The 24,396-nt window shown below is 35.1% G+C and overlaps 1 protein-coding gene across 2 annotated transcripts in view; it reads right to left on the reverse strand.

The window, feature by feature from the left end:
* EDIL3 (EGF like repeats and discoidin domains 3) overlaps positions 1 to 24,396 on the reverse strand; it is a 388,195-nt gene that overhangs the window by 70,203 nt on the left and 293,596 nt on the right. For both annotated transcript variants that reach the window (XM_045565716.1, XM_045565717.1), the window contains one exon: positions 21,391 to 21,575. In XM_045565716.1, coding sequence (XP_045421672.1) covers positions 21,391 to 21,575 — 185 coding nt within the window. The remainder of the gene's footprint in view (positions 1 to 21,390; positions 21,576 to 24,396) is intronic.

Consider the following 24,396-nt stretch of genomic DNA (forward strand, 5'->3'; position numbering starts at 1 on the left):
TAGTGAGCTGTGGCAACCGGCACCGCCTCACTGTGCCTTCATCTCATCTTCTCACACAACCTCAACAACCATTGCTACATTCTCCCAGGCCGCCTCAGCACACTCCTCTTATGGTTTGACTAGATTCAGTAATTGTACTAGGGTGCTAGGGATGCCATAACAAAGTACACAGGCTCTGTGGCTTAAAAAACCAGAATTTACTTTCTCACAGTCCTGGAGGCTAGCAGTCCAAGATCAAGATGTCGGCTGGGCTGGTTTCTTCTCAGGCCTATCCCTGACTTGTGGACAGCTGTCTTCTCACCATGTCTTCACACAGTCTTTCCTCTATGTGTGTCTGCGTACTAATCTCTTTTCCTTTTAAGCACACCAGTCATATTGGGTTAGGGTTTACCCATATAACCTTATTTAACTTTAATTACTTCTTTAAAGACTCTATCTCCAAAAACATTCATAGTCTGAGGACTTCAACATATAAATTTTAGGTGACACAATTTGGCCCATAACAGTAAACAAAGATAATAATAATACATCAAACTGATTTTGTATATGAAATACTCATTTGTTTGACATGTTTCTTCAAGCTTTAACTGGATGTTCTGGCATTAAGAAATTTTGCTAAATTAAAGAAGATAAAGTGAATAATAATTTTTACTTTAGCAAGCTACATTTTCAGGCAAAAGTCTAGATACATTTTTGTGGTCATGATTTGGTTGGTAAATCTACTCTTTCATCACTTATTACTAGATGTTAAAGACTAAAGGTTTAGGTTCCCCAAATTTCATGTTAAATGCCTAATTCCTACAGTGATTGCGTTTGGTCATGGGGCTTTTGCAAGGTAATTAGGTCATGAAAGTGGAGCCCTCATGAATGGGATTAAGGCCCTTATAAGAAGAGACAGAAGAGATTCCTCTTTCTCTGCTCTCCACCATATGGGCACATTAAGAAGATGGGCATCTATGCACCAGGAAGAGGGCCCTCACTGGAACCCTACCATGCTGGCCCCCTGATCTCAGACTTCCCAGCCTTCAGAATAGTGAGGAATAAATGTCTGTTGTTGAAGTCACCCAAGCCGTGATATTTTTGTTATAGCATCCAAACTGACTAAGACACAAGAGAAGCTGTGTCAACTGGAGATGACACAAAAGCCTTTTTAAGAATTCAAAACACTACACAGGAGTTTCAGTTGTAATTTCAGATATGCTGGATTTATTAGCGCAAAATCTCATTGAAAGCCCCCTGAACCATAATACAGAGAAGCACAAAGCAGTGTTTGAAAAGCATACTTGTTCTTGAGATATGGAAAATCACTGTTTTTCTTTTCTTATGCAAGAGCTTCTCAGAAAGGCATTCATGTAAGATTGCTAAATACCTTTTCCTATTTAATTAAAAATAAAGTTTTATCTGAAATGAATTAAATACAACTACTGTTTAATTAAACCAAAAACCTTTAAGAGATTCACTCCAATAAGATCAATTAACATTCTGTTCCATAATGAATATAATTAGAAAGGCAATTCTTATAATCCACTGGCATAACCTTTAAAATTCACTTGGCCTTTACACATATCTATATGGAATTTCCTTAAAAATCCAAACAGCTAAACAGAAAAAGGATATGCTAAGTTTAATATTAGCGCTCATTTTAAAATTAAAATTATTCATAAAGTAGAATTAAAATAAATCTTATTTGACAACTGGTACTTCTAAGTAACTTGAGGATTTTGCATGAAAAATAGGCTCCTACAAGCGAAAAAAGGAGAGGAGAATTAAACATTAGAGAATTGAAATATTGAGCAAATATAAGAGGAATATGAGTCTCCACATACTTTTTTAAAAAACTAACCATTTCCAGTCAAGGTTTTAAAAATATTTGTCTTAAATTTCTGAGTCACACAGCTTATGTAGACATAGCAAAATTTGATTAATGTCAATAACAATTTGGGAAGAAAGCTTGCATTTTCAAGTACTCTTCTGAAATATCCAGGAAAATTTCAAGAAACAGAAAAAAAAAATATTGACATGACTTTTGACCACTGCTGCTTTGTGATATAGTGATTACTAATGGGAATTTTAAAGTATGCCTTACACTTTCAGAAATATACATAATGTCATCTGCTGCCAAATATATGCTGTTATGTTTCTGCCATTGAAAATGAAACATTTTGAAATATGCTCTTAGACGACTGGATGAGAGGTTGAGAAGACATGCAAGGGTGGCATTCAACAGTGCTCAGCTGGAGCTGGGCTTCCTTCAGAGTGGTCTGGCCTTTGGCCTGGGCACTGAGACAGGGTAGAGCTTCAGGATTCTCAGGTTTGAACTGTTTCTCTGTTTGCTTTCAAAGACCATATTTTCAAGTCTTGTGGCTGTCATTCCCCGCTGGTATACCCACCAAGAAATTGCCGAGTTTGCCCTCAGACTCTCTCCTTTAATGAGTTGCCTCTCTGATCCACTATTTCAGTGTAGGATGCTTCTCTGGACCTGAAGGCTCCTTACTCCTATGCTTTCTCTACTACTGGCATGTTGAATTGCTCTGTCCTTTGCTATTTTGGTGATTAACTCCAACTTGATTATTTCTTGATCCAAATACAACTTTGCATAAGAAAAATCAAATCACTTGACCTGTAGGAATTAGTAATTTATTTTTTCATCTTTTTCATACTTAAAAAAAAAATTCCCATCTGACTTTAAAATTGTTCTAAAGCAACCTACAAGATACCTATAATTCAAAAATATCAAAATACCAACAAGTTAGCATGTAATGCCTAGGGAAATAAAGTTTGGAAAGAATGCAAAGAATCCAGTGTGTTTCTGGAGTCCTGGTATACTGTCCTGTGAGTCGCCAGTTACCTCCTGGCAGTTGGACTCTGTCGGATATAGTGACTTAGTGATCTAGACTCTGAGTTGCATGTGACTTTACATCTTAACATGGTCGTCCAGACGAAAAGAATCCATTCTCCTACCTCCCACAGTATGTTTCTGACATAAGAACAAAGGGTCCTTCCCTCCCTGCATGGTCCTATATGGAGGGGAGCATTTCAGGGAGGGAATGGGGGCACTATCCAGCTTGTAGCCATTGTCAATCCTGCAGAAAGCAGGGCAAGGTTCTGAACCCACTAGGAAGACCCCAGGGTCAACTGGTAGGCACAGTACCTGTGTGCAGCTACTGCCTGTCATTAGAAGGCCAACATTTGGATAGATTAAAAAGGACTCAGCATTCAAATTTACTTATTTTAAAAGAGTAATTTGTTATGTGTTTTCTAAATAGTTTCATCAATTTTACTAAAATTAGGAGAGCCACACATCGCAGGTGCATAATTACACTTGCCATTAAACACAAACACAGATGCACACAACAAAATTGGATGCAGTAATTTCATTGAAAAAAGAATGGTACTTCTTTTTAGTTTTATATTTTTGATTTAAAAAATTAAACTAACTTTTGATTTTTCTCAAAGACTTAAGAATATGTCATCTGTGGGTTTTTTTTTTCCACATTTAAGGTGGAAATTAGTGACCAAGTCATTCTAGAAATAATGAAGGGAAATTTTGTCAGACAGTAGGCTAGGATACCTTCAGTATAGTCATAAAAATTATCACTATGTCATAGTCAACTCTACATAGCAGACATTGCAAAAAGCAAATGTGCCTTCAACCCCTCTAGAATAGCCCTTGCTATAATTTTGTCTATTGTATCCATGTGGGGAAAAAGGCAAGGAAGGGTATTCGTTCATTGCTTACGTGCCAGGTAGTACAGTCACAACTCTCATGGATGTCATCTCATTTCAGCTCCACAATAATCCCCTGACGTAAGGTTATCTCCATTTTGAAGATGAGGAGTCATGGGGTGGTGAATTCATACACCCAGCTAATAAGAATAGTAAAAAGCAGAGCTAGCAGTTGAACCATAGTAATTGGGACCTATTTTGGTATTTCACTTTCTCACCAGTCAATAAGGCCTTAGAAGACAAAAGTCTTCGCTAGTCTGGCCAGGCTGGCCTTGTCACTGATATCCAGTCCCACGGTAAAATCCCTGTAGTAAAAGCCTTGAGTGAGAGAACTTCTTTCAGTACTTGGGCTTTTGGAAAATGGATTCTACAATGATTTATTTTTAAAAAAATTTCTGTGACGCTACTTTTCACCATAGACTGAAAGACCATGAAGTTTCTTAAATCCAGCTTTAAAAACTAGAATAAATTAGTATAACTTTGGGAATTACAAAACTGAACCACACATCAGGATTCTCACTAGTATTAGGCCTAGGTAAAAAATAATTCATTTGAGTATCTATATAAATAAAGCTTTCTATTCTAGACTTGATGCACATTTAGGGGCACCAGGGAGCAAAGTTCATACTTTTGTCATTATAATGACTAAATCTCAGCAAAGATTCTGCTGATTAATTCAGCTTTCTCATGGTAGGATCATGAATATATTTCCCTTCTTTCTAGCTTTTATTAAAGAAATTCTTCATTTTTAATATTAAATGGCATATTTTTTAAACCTTTCTTAGCTAGAGGATTCAGAAATAAAACCAGTTATATCTTTTAAAAATTATGATGATCTCATAAAATTATATTCAATTAATCCATAGTAAATATTTATGTGAATACTTCTAGAAATGGGGCCATTCATTGTTATAACTATTGCATTAAACATTCTACATTTCATTTTACTATTATGCTATCACTTTATTTTAAATGATACGCAGAGTATATGAGTTCATGTACCAAAAGTTTCTATCAAATTATTAGGAACTGAACTACTTTGTTTCTCAAACATGTCATGGTTTCTTTTACCTCCTGCAGTACATATATGTTCCTTCTGAAGTATTTTTTTTACTCAGTCTTCCTATTTCTACTTGCAGGCACAACTAACTCCTGTTCATATTTTAGGTCTCTGCTCAAATATCCTTTCTCAGTATGTCTACCCTAAAGGCCAGACCAGATCTCTGTTGTATGTTCTAATTAATGTCTTCTGATTTACTAGAATATGCATTTTTATTTTCTTTTATTTGTTGTTTATAGCTCTGTCTTTATTGGCTATGAACTTCTTAAGGGCAGGAACTTTGTCTTTCATCTTTACCTCTGGACCCTGGACCCTGGACCCAAGAGTCTAAACTTGGAATTCATTTGATAAATAGCTATTGAAATAGTGGTAAGTGAAACTGAGTTATATGGCAAAAATTTGCAAGTTTTGTTAAAAACCCTCATAGGATAGTATAATAAAATCAATGAAATGAGAATCAGCGATCACTATTTGTGGCATTTCCTCCTGAGTAACCTGAATGATGTATAATGGTGTTGAATACCCAGAAGATCTCATTCTCTTAGGGATGCTAACAGGGAACATAACATGTGTGGTTCTTGGGGTAGGTAGGGGTAGATTCAGTTCCTCTCATTATGGCGGATCATTCTGGATTCTATCTGGATTAGCTATGATCTTAATGCACAACTGTAGTTACCACAGTTTCTTTTACCAGATACCAGGCAAGTATCAATAAGAAAGACAGGCATTTTTATTTCCATTTATATGGTATCCCTTCCACTTTGAAAATAAGGAGATTGGGCTTCAGAAAAGGCAGGTCACTTGCCCAGGGGCTTACAATAAGTGGCACAGCCAAACAAAAACTCAGCTTTTTTGTAGATTTTAAGGTTGAACTTTTCTAAACACCACATTTTAAGAAATTTCCTTGGAGTCTAGTACCTCATCACCTCTGCCAACAAATTTTAAGCATGTTAAGAATTCTAAGATGTTTTGCATTTAGCATTGATCTGGGTGTGATTCGACAAGTCACTAAGTACTTGAGAGATTCTAGCACAATGCAATTGCAAAATTTTAAAACCTTAGCTCTGTGACGGAACTGTTCTCATTTAAAGCTGCTGAGTTCTAATAGTCTCTTCAATTTAATTCCTATTCAATTGCATTTTTCTCTTTCCTATGTTTAGTTTCTGCTTGTTAAGTAAAAAAAATCAATGTTTTTTGACAGAGATGGTGACAGGGTTGGCCAAAGTTAGATGACTCTGCTTTCCTCAGCTTCCCTAGCTGAGCCCCATCTCATTGGAAAACTGATCAAGCTAAACTTGAAGCAGGGGGTATTTATGATGCTCTTCTTCTTAACCATCAGGGCCTCACATCAGGTCACTTACGGTTGCAGTGTAAGGCTCTATGGGCTGTGTTCACAAAAGGGTACCCAGCTGAGAGGACAAGAGGAGGCTGACAAGCATCCTGGGCTCTGCTCACGGCGGCATGCCCTAGCATCCCTGCTCCACCCAGAGGCGGGAACACCTTCACATAAATACAGTCCATGGGTGTGCAGTGACCCATGCTCACTCTTGCTCGGGGCCTGTGATATTCCCTTTCTCCCTCCTTGGCTACAATAATTGGAACTTGAAGTTCTTAGATAAAGTTGTCTCATAATTAGCATTGACTGGCCAGTTTAATACTATTGCTCATCTCCCCATTTTCTTCATGGTTTTATGAGCATTTGGTCTACTAGTAGAAAAATAATAAGTCTAATTTCCTGGACTTTTGCTAGAAAATAACTTATCTGTTGCTTCTACTTTATTTTGGAGATATCGAAGAGTAGGTAAATTTTTCAAATTATAAAAGAAATAGTAAGAAATAAGATATATTTCTCTAATATGTTTTGCATTTATTTGATCCATTTAAAAAAATCACCTTGAAAGTGAATATATTTGTAACCCAGGAGTGGCTTCAAAAGAAAAAAAAGAAAAAAAAAAAAGAAAGTGAATATATTCATGCTATATATACACAGATTTCAGAATATTAAAAATACTCAAAGGATAAACCTTCCTAAGGAGATTTTTATACTTTCTATATTTAAATCTTATTAGCATTTTAATTCATGATATTATTTATAAATAAAATTTTTAAGATGCTGTATTTTCCAGTTGCATTTCTTTCTCCAAGAGTTGAATAAAAGGCAGAAAACTGTGATTCTGTGACTATGTTTCCATAGACCTCCATGGTCTGTGGAACAACAAACAAAAATAATCCCAATAACAGCAGTAGATAGACTTTATAAAATATAAAGACACCATGAATTTAGAAAAGCATTTTGTCATCCTCTTCCTTTTGTTGGTTAGCATGGTCTGGCAGACGGAAAAAAATGTTATCTATTAATATGAGTAGTGAGCTTAGAAACAGTGAAGGATGCTGGAATATTCTTCACTTCATGCTCCTGAATAGCTCTCTTCATATGATAGTCAGGGCCGATTTGCACCCAGCCTGTCTCCCAATTTCACACCTGAATGCAGAATGTCGGCTCCAACAAACAGAGGGCTGAGAGCTTTTGGTCCGTCTTCAATTTCCCACAAAGTCTCTCTAAATAATCATTTTGTCATAAATTATGGCATGCTTGCTCTTCAAATGCAGCTTAAAGGAATGTCTCCTATCTCTGCCTCTACCTTCTCCATGGCAATTCCAACAAGATGCCCTTCCTTAGCCCTTTTTATGTGAAAGTTCTGGACTCTTCACTGAAGGACTCATCTGTGGCCAGGGAATGCAAGACTATGTCGGCAGCTTCCAAAACACATACCTTGTTAGACCAGGATAGCTCATCCAAGGGAATACCTTTCAGAAGAAGGAAAGCTGGGCTTTAAAAACAATGGACAATCTCACAAGGGGTGGTGTTAGTGGTGGTGGGATGTCCCAGTATTTTTCACTGATGGTTAAGTGGAGCTATCGTGGAAAAATCCAGGAGTCTAGGCAAGTTTTGACATATGTAAAACAATCAGATTCAAAGCTAGGGACACAAAGCATCCTATTTCCTCTTTCACTTTTGTCTTCTGATTTAGTATAATACAGCCACAGAATTTGGAATCGAACTTAGCTCCAGTACTGCTAATCTCTAGAGTTTCTGTGTTAATGCTGAGGAAGAAGCAGGGAAGAGAACTCACATGCAGCTTTTCCACCCTTCTAGACACCAAGCAGGATGTTGTATAGATGTGATCTCATTCAGTCTTCCAACAGCTCTGTGGAATGGGCATTTACCGTATTTCCCAGATAAAGAAACTGATGCTCAGAGGTAAAATACCATTCCAATGTCACACAGCTAGAAGCTTAAAAGGGATCAATATTTGAGTTCAAGTCCTAAAGACTGTGTGTGTGTGTATGTGTGAGTGTGAGAGAGAGAGAGAGAGAGAGAGAGAGAGAGAGAGAGAATATGAATCCACTGAACTAAAAATAACTTTAAGGATATTAAATGCCATCTAGTGACAATTTCTACAAACTATAGACACAAGATTTCAAATGTCATTTAGAGTCATTTGGAGGCATTCTTGGAAATTTCAACCCATTCCCAAGATGGAAAATATTATACTGAGTTCCTATCTAGTAAGGGAGACTGAGTTTATCTCCTGGATTTATGTGTAGATCCAAAGGGTTTGTCTGATCCCCAGCAATACACTGAGCACACAAGAGCCAAAATAGAAAATAGCTTCTTTCCCGCAGAACAAAACAGAGACTGATAATTTTGAAGTGGAGGTCAATTTAAGCATATTTGCTTTAAAGTTAATAAACTATTAGATTTTCCAATATCTATTCAACTGTAATAGAGGCACAATGCAAAACAATTACAGATGAGCAATCTACTAAAATCATTATCTATTGACCAGAACTCATCATTATATCAGCATCATAACTTAGTTCAATTGCATGTACCAGGGGAAAGAAAGCGAATGAAATGGAGTGAAAATAGAGTTGTTGGATTTGGCAAAATAAAAAATGAAATGCCCATTTAAATTTCAATTTCAGATAAATTACAAATTTTTTTAGTATGGGTATGTCCCCTGCAATATTTGGAATACCTTCATACTAAAATCATCATAATTTACATGAAATTCAAATTTAACTAAGCATCCTGTATTTTTATCTGGCAACCTTAAATGAAAACAAATATCATATACAGTTTCATTGGGTACAGAAGAAGTCATTCTGATCAATGAAATAATAGCCAACATTTTCATAGCAATTATTTTTAAGCACTTTACAAATGTTAATTCAATTAATCCTGCACATAATCCTATAAAGTAGATATTACTATCCCTATTTGGGAAACAAGAATATTGTGACAGTAACAGGTAGACTCATCTGCCCGTAGTCACACAACTAGTTAGTGGCAGAGAAGGGGTTTGAAGCCAGACAATTCTGCAATAGAGTTTAACAACCTAATCATTTTGATATAATATCTCTTGTCAAATGTATCAGTGAATTCAAAATCTCACCAACTGCACATGGATTGACAATTTTTGAAAATATTATTCAACAAACTTTTAACATGCATCATGCACCTACTTTACCCAAGGCCTCTTCAGCAGACTATAACAGCAAATTTAATATTCCATTCTGCTGAACATATTTTCTCTCTTCAGATAGTGCTTAAGAAATTGGTAACACCTCATGGTGTTACCAATTGTAAGAAATATCTGTTATTGTGCTACATATATTAAAAGGCTAAGTACAAAAATATTTGATTAATTAAATTTCATAATTCATAATAGATATTTATACTATATGTATACATACACATATATACACACACATATCTATATTTTTTCCTAGCTAGAGAAACTGGAATTACAGGTATCAAGAAAAATCTTCTTTCTCATAGATTTAGATCTGAGTCTATATGTGTATCTTTAATATACTTTATTTTCTATAGAGTTAGGAGAAATTAAAGATTTGTTGCTGAATTTATTCATTTAATAAAAGTCAGATCAATGTAAGCCTAGATTTTTGGCACCTGAATACTAGTACCATGGCATTTCTTCATTTTGGAGCATACCAATACTCTAAACTGCAATTAGATTCATACTCAAGTAATTTTCAACTCAACATATCTGAGCAAGTCCCATTAAAATGGCTGCTTCTAAATGAACATGTTTCAAGTCATAAACAATCAATTCCACTTTTCTTGAACTTCCCTTTGCACAAGAATCCAAGGATATTTGCTCAAAAATGCACATTTCTATGCCCAACTCAGACCTAATAACATCAGAATCTCTGTGGATAAAATTTAAGCATCTGCATTTTTAGCCAGCTCATGACAGCTGATTCTGATAAAGGAAGTCTCCAGACCACGCTTTGAGAAAATGACTTTGACACCAACATGGAAGAAGACACAAGCAGCTAGTGGTGTGCCTTTTCCCACTGAGATCTTTACAGCTGCTTTATTTTCAGAATTTTGCCTATTTCCATTATAGAGCTTTGAGACAGTTTGTAGAAAACATATACGTAAACACACACTCATATACATACACACATATATAATACATACATAGTCACGTACGAAAGTAGTCTTAGATCCATTATCTTTTATTACAGATCCTTCCACATCACCAGGCATAACTGTCCAGGACAGATGGGTCCTGTGGTACTTGTGAAGAACCATCAAATCCTACAGCTTTGGGGATTAAAACTCCATAATGTTGTGTGACATTGGAATAGTATTTTACCCCAGAGCATCAAAAAGAAACAAAAGTTGAGCCGTTAGTAGGTGGTAGGATATTGGGAGAAGGGGGAAAGATGACTCGAAGTTTAATGCAACTAAGAGTTTTTAATTATCCTTGTTATCTTATTCATTTACCTTAAACCCTCTTAATCACATTTGGTTTTCTAATTATTGCATATACAATGGCCATAATAATCATATGCAATTCCATATGATAATTAATACAACCTAGAATGAAATCACTATAAAATTTCATTCCATATTTTATTTTAAAATTGTAGAACAAGGTATCATAAAATAGAAACTAATTAATAATGGTTATGGGTAAATATCTCTTGTTTTTTCTCTTTCTTATGTTGGATAACTTTGTACAAAAAGCTGTTTATAAATTTTTAGTAGCATAAAAAATAGTGCAAATGGGCACATGAACTTTTTCCTTTAAATAAAAGTATGCACACACCCCTTCCTCCTTTAAAGTTTTCCAATTCAAAAGACAGCAGGCTAGCAGAAGACAGAATATATGGGATAATGGAAATCTTATTATTCAAAAAGTCTATAGTCTGACTTAAGTGAGGAAAACCTACAAGGAAAAAAACAATGATTCTTTCACAGGAGAGTTTCTGTTACTCACATCCTAAATGCTACAATATGTCTATTGCTCATGTTTACTGCCCCATTTTAATGTAAAATGGTGAATATCCTAATATAGATTCTACATTAAAGTTTAATGCATGCCAGTTACAAAAGCCGTTCATTAGAATGAAGAGAGAACTTTACACCATGAACGTAGAGAAGGGAAAGCCAAGTGTATGAACATTTGCAGAAGGACAAATTAAAGGCAAGTTTCAGTGATGCTCCCCTGTCATTTTAAGTGAGAAAGAAACAGTTTTAAAGAAAGTTATCAAATGCATTTCAAGAAATGAGACAGAAAATTTTTACCACGAGTGACATATAAATATCTGTGTACTACTGTAAACGTCTCTAGCTAAACCCTTTAGTTCTTAGGAACTGTTTCTCAGCAAGTAAAATTGTTCACATGTTACTTTCCTTGCTTAGAGTAGTCAATGTATATGACCCATTTTACTCATGAAGAGGATTGACTTTCTCAGGTGCATCTGGGCTAACTTTAGCTTTTTGTGTAGCATTTTGAAGATGAAATGAAAACAATGGTTTGAGTCTATTTAGGCAATTTTAAATGCTTGGCTTGCATAGATATGGATATAGAATTGATGAAATTTTTTGTGATATTGAGTAGGAACAGAGGAATGTAGTGAATTGGAAAACCAAGTTTTCTAATACACATATTTTGCGTATATTTTGCTGTAACTAAAAAAATCATGTTGAAGAAAAAAAGGCTTCTAAGGTTAGACCCTGTTCTACATGATGTCAGACACGAACAGCCATGAAAAAATGGCACTCCATGGAAAAGATAGAAATTGGATTTTTGGGTCAAGTTTTGTCTTTTACAGGATTAAGTCATGCAATGTCTGCAAGTTGTCTTTTCATGTTTTGGGAGAGAGTATTTTATATAAATAATGATATGTACCCATATTACTATAAGGATACAGTGAAAATAAATATTAGAAGAATGCTTTGAAAAGAACAAAGTGCTATAGAAATGCAACTTAATTAATACATAATATTCCAAAGTGGTTCCTGAGGATATCAAAGTATTTTTTAAAAAGCACTCCATTATCAGATAAGTTTGAAAATTATCAAGCCAAAAAAAAAGTTAAATCTCTTTCCTATAGGATTCTTAAGAGTCTTTATGATTTTAATATGCATGTGAATCATTAAGAACATAAAGGAGGACATAGAACTTATCAAATATATTTCAGCACGGTACCATTTTTTTTAGAGTACCATATGGAAGTAGTGTTTTCCAGGGTACACTTTGAGAAATACTGATAAAATTTATCATTTTGAGAGAAAGAGAACCTATTTTTTTTAAAGTACTGCATTTTTAGAATGAAAGAGTGACATATATTATCTTAATTTTATCAGTTCATAATCAGACAACGAAGAGAGGACCATTTTGAAAACTCTGGGTCTGAAGTCAGGACGACCCAAATCTGGCAGTGGAACTATCTGGAGAAAAAGTATATCTGGAAAAATGGGAGCCCCAAAAGAGTAGCCTTGGATTCACAAGAAGGACCAGGAAGCAAGAATGCTGAGGTTGGTGGAAGGTCTAAGGTGGAGGTCAGCTATGGTAGTAAGCTGGACCCAAATGTACTGAGAAGCCAGAAGTCAAGGTGGCATCAGGTGGCCCCTTAATAAGAGCCAGAGCAGTTTGTGAAACTCCAACAGAGTTGAAACTGGGCTGAGCAACTGCCAATTAACCTTCAGAGGGCTGTCTTGAGCAGGAATAAAAAGCCAGAGGGTAGAAAGACGAAGCAACAAGTGCTCAGGTAAGCCCAGGTGGAGAAGAGGGCAGGAGAGGAGAGCAAGTCAGGCACACATGAGGATTGGCAGGAAGCAGAGGGCAGGTCAGATGGAGTGAGCAGCCTCCAAATTTTTTGACTGACCTCAGGCAAGTTACCTAAGCAATGAGCTAAAAAGTCAAAACTTTGGCCTTGATCATGAGGTCACAATCTGTCCTAGCCGAAAAATGTACATCTAGTTTTCTTCTCAAATATAAATTAATTCCAGAAAGTGATTACCTGGAAGCTGTAGGAGGATAAGTATGTCCTTAGCCACATCTTAAAGAATCTCAGAGAAAAATCTGACCAAAAGTTAATACATAAAAAAACATAGCTAGGTGGACTTACGCTTTTCAGGAGAAACATTATGTTAGTTAACTATAACAGCAGAATAAAACAAAGACACTAGAGGTTTAAAAGTCATTTCACTGAGGCTTATTTCCCTGCAGAAATGCTAATTTATTAACGAAAGAGAAAATGGATGTAGTATTTGCTATAAATAAATTTAAGGTGATGTTAGCTAGAAAATAAAATACTTCATAAATGAGACATATCTATAGTCATGAAAGTAAACAAAAACTGAATTACCTACTCATTATAGCATCACTGGCTTTGAAGAACAATTACAAAGGTCTCTCAGATAAAGCAAAGCATCTGAACCAGGTGAGCTTGACTATGACCAAGATTGTTGGACAGAGCAGCTTTTTCCAAAATGTGATGTATACATAATGAACACACCACTGGAGGTGGAGAGAAAATATTAGAATTTTCATTCCTATTTCCTATTGTTTTGTTTTAAACCAAAAAAAAACTACAAATTACATTTTCCAATTTTTTTGCATCCATGTGTATGTGTGTGTATATTCAGTGTTCAATAACACTGGAAGAAATATACAATTTTTACAATGTGGAACCAGAAATTTAGTGGGCAATCTGGATCCACAGAAGTACCAGGAGCTCTCATTCAAGGCAAGGTAAGTGGCCAGAACTGTTCTGGTCAGAACTGGGTGATGGACAGACTTTCTAATCCAACAAATATCTCCTGAAAAAAGGAGTAACCTCACCCACTAAATGTTCTAAAAATTATTATGGTAACAATCAACACACGAGCTTCCGGACATGTGTTGAGCCCCCTGATTGTGCAATTTTTAGCAAGCTTCTCTGATTCTCATTACCTCATCACAAAACAAACATAACTTAGCTCGCCAAGAGGGTTGCTTTAAAGACAAGATGAGATCACAGATTAAAATGGATTCTGATTTTATTGGAAAGCCTTTACAAAATGCTTATATTATTTGAAACCGTATTCCCAAGTTCTAAATTTTACTCATTGGCACATTTTCAGCTAATATTTTTTAGAGGAGAATGGTTACCATTCTCACAGCTATGTTTTCATAATATGAAGATTACTAATATGTCCCAAATATAATTGCACACAAAGGAATCAGAAATCATTTAATTCTCATTATCATAAAAAGTATGAATGGGCATGCTGTGCACATACAATTCTTATAAGTCCTGTTGTTCAGTTTTTCAATGGTTTCAAATACCAATTCTAAGCAGAAGCATCCAACTCCCCTTCTGTTCATTGCTTTTGGAATGCTGGAGCCATGACAATTACAGCATCAGCAGTTGTACATGCAAGCAGACACACTGCTGAATATGTCTTCGGTTCCTTGCACCTGGCATTGTGTGTTGTGATAACAGGTGCCTCAAAAGTATTTATTTGAATTTAAAAAGCATAAAGGCATTTAAAATAATCTCCAAACCACAAAGCTTCCATCCAATTTTTACATGCCACAGGGACTTGTTATCCTAGGCTGTACACTGTATTTGAACCTAATCTACTCCTTACTGCCACCAGAAGCTACTACTTTGAGTATTTTTCATGATTTTCTATATGTAAGTGCTGTGTATTAATGATTGATAATTGCTTAATATATCTTAGTGCCTTGTCTTAGTAATTTTTTGTTTTGGTTTTTTCAAAGAGATATAACCCAAGGTTACTGGGGTTAGTACCCAAGTAAATGACTCAAAATTAAAAAAAGATCAAAAGGTGGGGGCAATATTTTGGGTATTATTTAGATGTATTATGTATTATATAAAATTTAACTTTTTATAGGTTAATTTTAAGCTTAGATGGCTACATTCGTACAAATAATTAAGTTATATGATGGCTTTTTGTTAACTTCATACTTGTGCTACATTACAAAGAAATCAGCTGGTGGTCTGAGAATTTTCTGATTTCTTTGAATTGGGCCAATCATCATTTAGGTACTAGAATCTTAGTGGTGTGAGGATTTTTAAAAGGAGAAGATAGCCTGGGAGGGGTGATTTTTTTGTCAGATCTCCATTTTAGATGAAAAAGAAAAAAAAAAAAAATGGAGTCCCAGAGTATTGATTTGTCATCACTCAAATCTAGATTTTTGGACTTCAAATTATGTACTCAGTACACTACATTGATACTGGCTGCATTTTTCTCTGCTAAGTACTTTCTATACAAATGCCCTATTCAATTTTGCTTATTAAAAACCTTTTTCTTTTCCTTTTCTTTTTTTGAGACAAGGTGTTGCTCTGTTGCCCAGGCTACAATGTAGTGGCATCATCATAGCTCACTGCAACCTCAAACTCCTAGGCTCAAGTGATCCTCCTGCCTCAGTCTCCTGAGTAGCTGGGACCACATGCATGTACCTCCATGCCCGGTTAATTTTTCTATTTTTTTGTATAGATGTGTTTTGTTATGTTGCTCAGGCTGATCTCAAACTTCTGGCTTCAAGTGATCTTCCTGCCTTACTTTCCTAAAGTGCTAGGATTACAGGTGTGAGCCACCGTACCTGGCCTAAAAGCTTTTTTCTAATTGGATAGTGGGGATTCCCTTTGACATCATAAAATTATAGAAATTTTAAAGATGATTTCATAGTCCTAGCAATGCATAAGCATCTTTTGATTCATTTAATACACTCTAAGATATGTATAACAGCATTACGAAAGAACAGAAGCTTTCTCACGATCATATATGTTTCATCATTTGATCTCTTTCAGATTTTCTCTATAAGAGAAACAGTATGAACATATAAAATATTGGAATTCTGAATTGGAAATAAGAATATTCCTTCATTTTGACAAATGTTTCCTAGGGGCCTAGAGGTCACTTGATCCTTGAAAACCTTCCCTTCAACTGTTCTGTAAATAAATTGTCCAGAGGGCAAGAGAAGCTAATGGCATTAAAGAAGTTATGAATTTTATGGCTATATTATACCTTTTAAAACTCTGAAAAGGACTAAATTAAATAAGGCTTATTTAATTTGAAAGCTTAAATTCAATTGCTCTATTACACATTTCCACAAAATTAGTATTGAAATGAAGCTATGTAGGGTTAGATGCAATTTTGACACAGGTCAACACTAAAATGTGCAGTCTAACAACTCTATCAATTCTACTAACTTTGTCAAAATACTGTGCAGACTACCTTAAATTAACAAATGTTTTGTGAGATAGACCAAAAGGCCATTTGTTAGGTGACATTGTAACATTTTCCTTCCTGTTAGTCATTCATATTATGTCACCTTTAATGAAACCTGAAAACCTTTTTAGTAACTTTAATTACAGATTGTGAATTATCCTTTTTCTATGGTCACCATCAATAAGGTAATGAATACATATACACTATATTCACTATAAAAGAATTTGTGATATTCTATTTTAAAATAAGTTTTTAATTCACGGTAATTCTTAGAGCACTCCTTTCATAGTTCTATGTGCAACATCAAAATGTATCAGTATATTTCTTCACAATGTATCAGATTAACACTAGGAATACCCTTGCTCCTGATAGAATGTCATTAAACATCTCAATCAATTTGTTTAATCTGAGTATAAAATAAAAGGGAATTTACTCTTGGTGAAAGCCAGTGATAATGGACATAATAACACATAACCATTCTACTAGGAATACATTGGCAAATTACACAGTACTCATTTTAAATTCTTAATATTTATATTACTACTTCCAGGTAAAGAAGCTGGAAAATCTGATGATACCTAGATAAAGATATTTCAAATTTTTTGTTTGCTAATGCCAATTTATGTAACTTATCAACACTATCTAAAGTTTGCAACCAATCTAACAATGTATTTTTTTTTTTACATTTCATTTTTTTTTTTACTGGAAATTTCATTTGGAGCATTTGGAGGAAGTGAAGAATATGTATGCAAATGCTCATTCTTGATTAAAATTGGTGATATCAAACAACATTTTCTTGAGGTTACACAATCCACCAGAAAGAAAAAGAAGGGATCTATCCTTTGCTGCATATGTACTGTGTGCTTCTTCTGTTCTGTTATTTGTCTTATTTAATTCACCTTAATATCTTACACAATTTCTTGCTCCTTTGTTTAGAAACTAACCACAGAAGCTAATAGTTTGAGCCTAAAAAAAACTCTGTGAGTTAAATGTCACTTTATTTTTATAATAAGAATTAAAATCTAGTCTAGCCATGTGTGAGGAATGTCCCAACTTAGGAATCAGGAATGATTGATTTAGGTTCGTTCAATTTAGATGTAGGTAAGATTTTTTTGAAAGGCAGAAACTGCAGTTTAACCTTTGGGAGACTTGGAAATCACATTGGTAGGGCTTTTTGCTCAAAGTTTTGGTTAAATTTTAAAGTTTTGGAAAACATCTAAGTTTATAAATAAATTCAGAATAAAAATTGACCTCTATATCTCCTCTATACCAAAAGCTCAAAAACAAAATCATCCTATACATAGTTATCTATAAAAAATATTAATTTCATTTTCAACAAAAACACTAACAAGTATAATAATGTAGAGTTGAACAGATTATATTCTCTTGAGGGGAAAACACTAAAGATAGCCAAAATTCTGGAGCTTTATCAATATGTGAGTGGATTAATAAAATGTGGTATATGTATACCATGGAGTTCTATTCGACCACAAAAAATAGTGGTGATCTAGCACCTCTTGTATTATCCTGGATAGAGCTGGAGCCCATTCTACTAAGTGAAGTATAACGAGAATAGAAAAACAAGCACCACATGTACTCACCATCAAATTGGTATTAACACTTAAAAGCACATATAGTAATAACATTCATTGAGTGTCGGGCAGATGGGAGTGGGGTAGAGGGGTGGGTATATACTCACTCAATTGGTGTGGTACACACCATCTAGGGGCAAAGGCAATATACGTAACCTAAATATTTTTACCCCCGTAATTTGCTGAAATAAAAAAAAATTAAAAAAAATTTCTGGAGTTTTTTTTTTCATGACGTCAGAAAAGAAGTAAATAAATAAAAGGAAAGATGTGAATTTACTTTGCCTTGGAATTTCTGATTACAGTTTGATACAGCAAAAATAAGACATATACTAGAAGAACTGATCCTTGAATTGACAGAAAATCTGTCACGGACAAAATGAATCAATTTCAGCATGCAAATGACTGGAAGAAGACAGCTGAAAAGCCATCTTAAAGTGATGAATGGCATTTTACACTAAAGATTGCACCATGATTCATATAAAAATATTTGTTTTATTTTTATATTTCTAAAAAAATTTGCCATTGGTAATCTCATTATTTGGATATTTCTAGGGTCTACTAACCTGTCTGAGCTATTTGTGGGTTATAAAATATTTTGCCTTATTCCACATGGAATTATGAATCACAATTAATATTAACTATATTTAATCTCAGCTATGACTGGAATATTATGGAAATTTAGTTTCTGTATTTAAAAAATGCCATCTCTTTGACATTAGTTTTTATATTTCTTTTTCAAATAAGATTTAAAATTTTGAGACTATGTAGCAGTTGACCTCTTAAATTGGAGATCAAACTTATATTTGTACTGGCCCAAACTTATAATTTGAATTATTTTCTGAACTAATCATTCATTTATATTCATTCATTCATTTATTCAACAAATCTTTATAGAATGCCTGCCATGTGTCAGGTTTTGTGACAAGTATTTGGTTAGGTGCTGGACAACAATTTAAGAAATTCAACAAGACAGGTGTGGCCCTAGCCCTCATGAAGCAAACAATCTAGCATAAAAACAGAATTTCCAGTATAGTGTGATAATGCTACAGTGAGAGAATTACAGAGGACATGGTAGTATACAGGAGAGAACTTAAGTCAGACATGGAGTAGGATGAAGTTGGCATCCTTCCTACAAGAAAGCCTTCCTAGAGAAAGGTATATCCAAACAGTGGCTGAAGGACTTAAACAGAAGGCTGAGAAGGCTGTGGGCAGAGGGGCTTTTTCCTTTCTTTTCCTCTAAGAAGAGGACATTTGTAAATGAATGGGAGGAGGGAGCTAGCGTTTGGTTTGAGAAACAAGCAAATTTAGAAAAGTGGGGTCAGAGATGAAATAGGGCCAATTCCTTTCAGGCTGTATTAAGGATACTGCATTTTCTTCTGAAGCTGAGACGGAGGAATTGAAGGGTTTTAAACCAGGGAGTAAGAGGATCACATTTGCATTTTAGGAAACGCGCACATACACACATACATGAGCATGTGTGAGTTACTACTTAAGGAATAGATTTTTAGAGCGTAAAACCAGAAACAGGAAAGCTGATTAAGAGTTTCTGTAAAAACCCAGGTAAAAGAGGGTGGTAACCCAGATTATGGAAGTGGCAATAGGAGTGGTGAGAAGTAAAATCCTTTTATGGTACTTAAATCCATATTTTAATATTGAAATCACCAATACTTGTTAAATCAGTTAATACGAGTGTTTGGGGTTGGTGACAGAGAAGTTAGGAGAAAGACAACAGGCAGAGGAAGGGTGGACTGGAAAGGACATTGGGAAACATCAGCTAGGAGGATGGAGGAAAACGGTTCGATTGTCACCTAAGTCAAACAAAAGGAATGCATTAAGCAAGAGGTAATATTTTTTTTTTGAGACAGACTCTCACTCTGTTGCACAGGCCAGAGTGCTGTGGCATCAGCCTAGCTCACAGCAACCTCAAACTCCTGGGCTCAAGTGATCCTCCTGTTTCAGCCTCCCGAGTAGCTGGGACTACAGGCATGCACCACCATGCCTGGCTAATTTTTTCTCTATATATTTTTAGTTGTCCAGATAATTTCTTTCTATTTTTTTAGTAGAGATGGGGTCTTGCTCTTACTTAGACGGGTCTTGAACTCCTGAGCTCAAACAATCCACCCGCCTTGGCCTCCCAGAGTGCTAGGATTACAGGCGTGAGCCACCGCACCCGGCCAGTAATAATGTCTTACATTATGAACATTATGAATGTCTACATGAACAGTGTGTTGCTTGCTGGTGTGTTATCACTATTTATCATCTTATAGGATGCTTGCTTTATAGGTCTGTCACAAAAACAAAACAAAACATTTTTTAACTAAATGATTGAATTTAGTAAGCACTGCTATCTGTAAGATGAGAACAACAGGTTGGGTGCTGGGATGATATCCAGAAAAACATACACCCTATCTTCAAAAAGTTCATAGAACAGAAATAGGAGAAAGACATACATAATTATTTGTAATGCATGATAGCTTATGAGAGAACTCAATAAAGTGCCAGATAAATAAAGATTCAGATAGAACGTTAAGGGAATGTAAGGAAAAAAGTAAATATTTCTAACTGTAAGAATAAGGAAAAGTAAGGTCAAGTGAAGAAATGACTGAAAAAGGACTATTGCAAATTTCAGGTGACCTGCTAAGAACAGTTTCAGATTTGGCAAATCTAGTTTGATTGCTATTTGAATTATTTTCATGATTTCCAGGAATAAAATGAATTACATTTTTTAAACTTATGGATACAGCATAAATATCAACAAGAGTAGGACTCTTATCTTTCACATAAAGTGATTTCATTATAGAACCGAGCTGTCTTACTTTTCTTTGCCACAAAAGACATTAACGAACTTGTACATACTTAAAAGTGCTCCACAGAAAAGTGAATTTCATGAAGATTGTTTTAAAGAGCACTGACTGTAACCTTACTTCATTTGCAAATGATAAATAGACTCTGCAGTATCTATGGTTTCCCTCCATAAGCAAGCTCTGTTAGGAGAACATAATCAAATTGCTCCATTGCTTAGCAACCGCAGGTAAAGAGCCAGTACGTCAGGAGTCATGATTCTGTGAGAACAATCTACAGGTCAGTGGCACGATTTCAATGCCTGTTGAATTCCTGCTGTCATGCTTTCAAAAACAACATTAAGGCAAAGCATTAGAATAGATGAGAGTTAAGATGCAAATGCTCTCCTCATCGATCAATTGACACACATACATAGTGTGATCTGGCACAATCTTCAGCATCAACCTGACAGTAGCATCTATAAATCAACACCAGAATAAAAATAACCCATAGATAAGGCTTTATAAGGAGTATCGGTGTTATCAAATTAGTTAAACCAAACATGAAGTCACATTTACATTAATGTGCAGGTAATGACCCCAACATTCACCTAACCGAGGAGGAGAAGCAGTGGGTGGTGAAATAGTTTTGGAAAATTTTACCTGTAACCATTGCGACTGGTCATTGTGGCCAGAGGTCCAGGCATTCACTTTGCCTTGCTTGTCCAGCCGAGCTTTCCTTGGTTCCCAAGTGAACATGTCCATGTTGAGCGTCCTGAAGATGCTGGAAGCAGTGATCTGATAGTCTTGTATATGTCCTGATTTCATACCCAGAGGCTCAGAACAGCCTGAAAGAAAATAAGAAGGGCTCCATAAGAAAAATAATTTATTACTGTGGAACTTTTCTTTGTTCATTTTCGATAGGTAAGAGAAAATTAAACATAATGCTATTCATTCCCCCACAGAGAGAGCATCTAAATTAAAAAAAAAAGGCTACAATCAGAAATAAATCTGAAACAAAATCGAAAAACAAGATAGTCAATTCAGGCTATTTTGTCTGAATATATTTTGGAAAAATTGAAAACAAGACAGACAATTTAAACTATTTTTCTGTGATAGATGATTTTGCAAAATGAAAACAATGCTGAAATGCTCTCTCCTGTCTCATTACTGGAAGCCTCATAACTGTTCCATGGTTTTCAAGAGTTTCATTGTATCTTTAAAAATGGGACATTTTCTCACAAAGTATATTTGTTTTTCTTTTATTTGTTTTCATAATACTGCAAATGAAAATTCCCTCAGTACAGTGTCATTTTCACAAACTGTTCCACTGTTATATTCTAAACTGGACAGCATTTAGTTTTTCCAGAAATATGTTAATCTTTAACACTGATTCTTATAGCACCTGCATAATTTCTTCTGAAAAGCAGGAAGCTAATATTTACTCAGTGTACACCATGTGCCAGGCATTGCACCAGTGTAGAATTTAAACTAACAGATAGAAGAAAGTAAGCAAATTCTGGCAAAGACCATTACTGAATAAACCATTTAATACATTCTTATTTTCCAATCATACTCATAACCTATAAAATTTAGATATTTCAAGAAGATTCTCAAATCTACTACATATATTTTCAAGTTTAATATGGTGTAAAATTTGGTTTTCCCTATCTTTGAAAAATAGTGCATGTGTGTGTGTGTTTGTGTGTGTGTATGTGTCTGTACACATATACACAACGATTTCCCAATCGTGAATTGCAACTGTGACAAAATTTCATTTACAAAGTTTGTAATAGTAAGCATGATGCTATCATTATATGAGCTAGTGGCTGAGTCTTGTGTTTCATTTAGGCCAAGAAACTCACAAGGGAAGTTTGATCATCAAGGAAGCAAAGATAAAAAGAGGAAACTTTAACCCAGTACCTTCTCCTCATGCTTTATTGATCTCTCACTTCTCAGCTGTGTGGTCTTACACCTATTATTTAACCACTTTGTGCCTCAGTTTTCCCTTCTGCCGAATGGTGATAATAATAGAAACTACCTCAAAGAAGAGTTCTTAGTTAATAGATATAAGCTACTTAGAAAGAGTGCTGGCACATAGCTAGCACTCAGTGAGTGTTAGCTATTTTTATTATTTTGGTAAAACTCATTCCAACAGATAGTAATATTAAGTCCCTCAATATGAGCATATTAGTGAGTACTAAATAATATCCTGTGTCTGGTTTTGCAGTTTCTAAAACTAGACCACTCTAAGTCTAATCTCTGAAAGAGGTGGTTTAGAACTTTTCATTGATAAATAATTCTTAACTACAATTAACTGCTTTCTGTCCTGGTCAATCTAGATGATTTCTTCCTTCTGGAGGTTACTGCATATTTACCTCCACCTTCCAGGAAATGCCTATCCTATGCACACATACAAAAATGATAATGGAGGATTATGTTTATTAGCACAGATGAGTTTTGGCATAGGAGACATATATCTGAAGCCCCATGATAAAAAGAGCTCTAAAACCTAAATATAAATTCCGGGTAAGAAAAATGTCATAACACATCTCAAAGATTCTAGAAAGGTCTGATAGCCATAGTGGCATGCTGTTTATCTTCAGGCAGTTCTAAATTATCATGCATTGTTTACATTATAGACTTCTGACTTGTTCTTTTATTCCCATCCCTGGTTCTGCCTCTCTTTCTCCCACCAAGTCTTTATAAAATTTTGCTTACAAAGAAAAACTTTGCTTACAAGGGAAAAGGAAAAGTAGTTGTTTTTCTCCTTTTGTGAAATAACATAATATTGAAGTATTGGATAGAAAAGGAATGCCTTTACTTTGACCATTCCTGCTTAGCCATAAAGTTCATTTCATATCCATTCTGCTGTCCAGTACTTAGTCCAGAAGACGATACAAATAATTAGTTGTTCAAAGAATGAGCGGATGAGTTTTCGTCCTCTAATTATGGTCATAATCTATTTCATTCTAAACATCTTAAGTTTAGAATGAAATAAAGATGTTTAGAATGAAATATCTCCATATCTCTTTCAGAGATTTAGGAGATGATCTTTTTAAGTATCTGAGAAGAGATTAACTGCTGATCTTCTGTGCAGGCTGAAAGATCCTGTAACAGTTTATTGAATACAATAAGGCAGGCTTGGGCTTTACAGTGGTGCACTGGACTGTGGGAAATAGTTTGGTACATTACATTAGTATTTATTTCTAAGTGTTCCAGGTTAACCTCTCTGCCAAAGTGCCTCATGCTATTTTTACTCTTCACCCATATGATTTCATGCATATAAATTAACTCTTTTACCAGTGTGGACAGCACGTGATCAAAATGAAGTATTAATGAAATTGATATTTCTATAGTGAAGTGTCCTAGCTTTTAAAAGCATCCACTGAGAGATATTGCTCTCTGCATGCAAGTTCAAAACCAATTTGCAGGGTTTGGAGACGGGACACTACTTTTTTTTGAGCAAATAAAAGCTGTAAAGTGTCAGGTGTAACCTCTTGTCAAACTTGGAAGTAAAATACATTCACACCTTAGGGGTGTAACGGTGCCATGTATGAAAGACTGATCTTCATGAATCAAATGACTGAAAAATTGGGGAAGGTGATGTTCAGCAACTAAAAACCAGGAAGCTTGCAGTAGACCTCATCATACTGTGGCTTACTCTTG

This window comes from Lemur catta, chromosome 12, assembly GCF_020740605.2.
Source record: "Lemur catta isolate mLemCat1 chromosome 12, mLemCat1.pri, whole genome shotgun sequence".
Lineage (NCBI taxonomy): Eukaryota > Metazoa > Chordata > Mammalia > Primates > Lemuridae > Lemur > Lemur catta.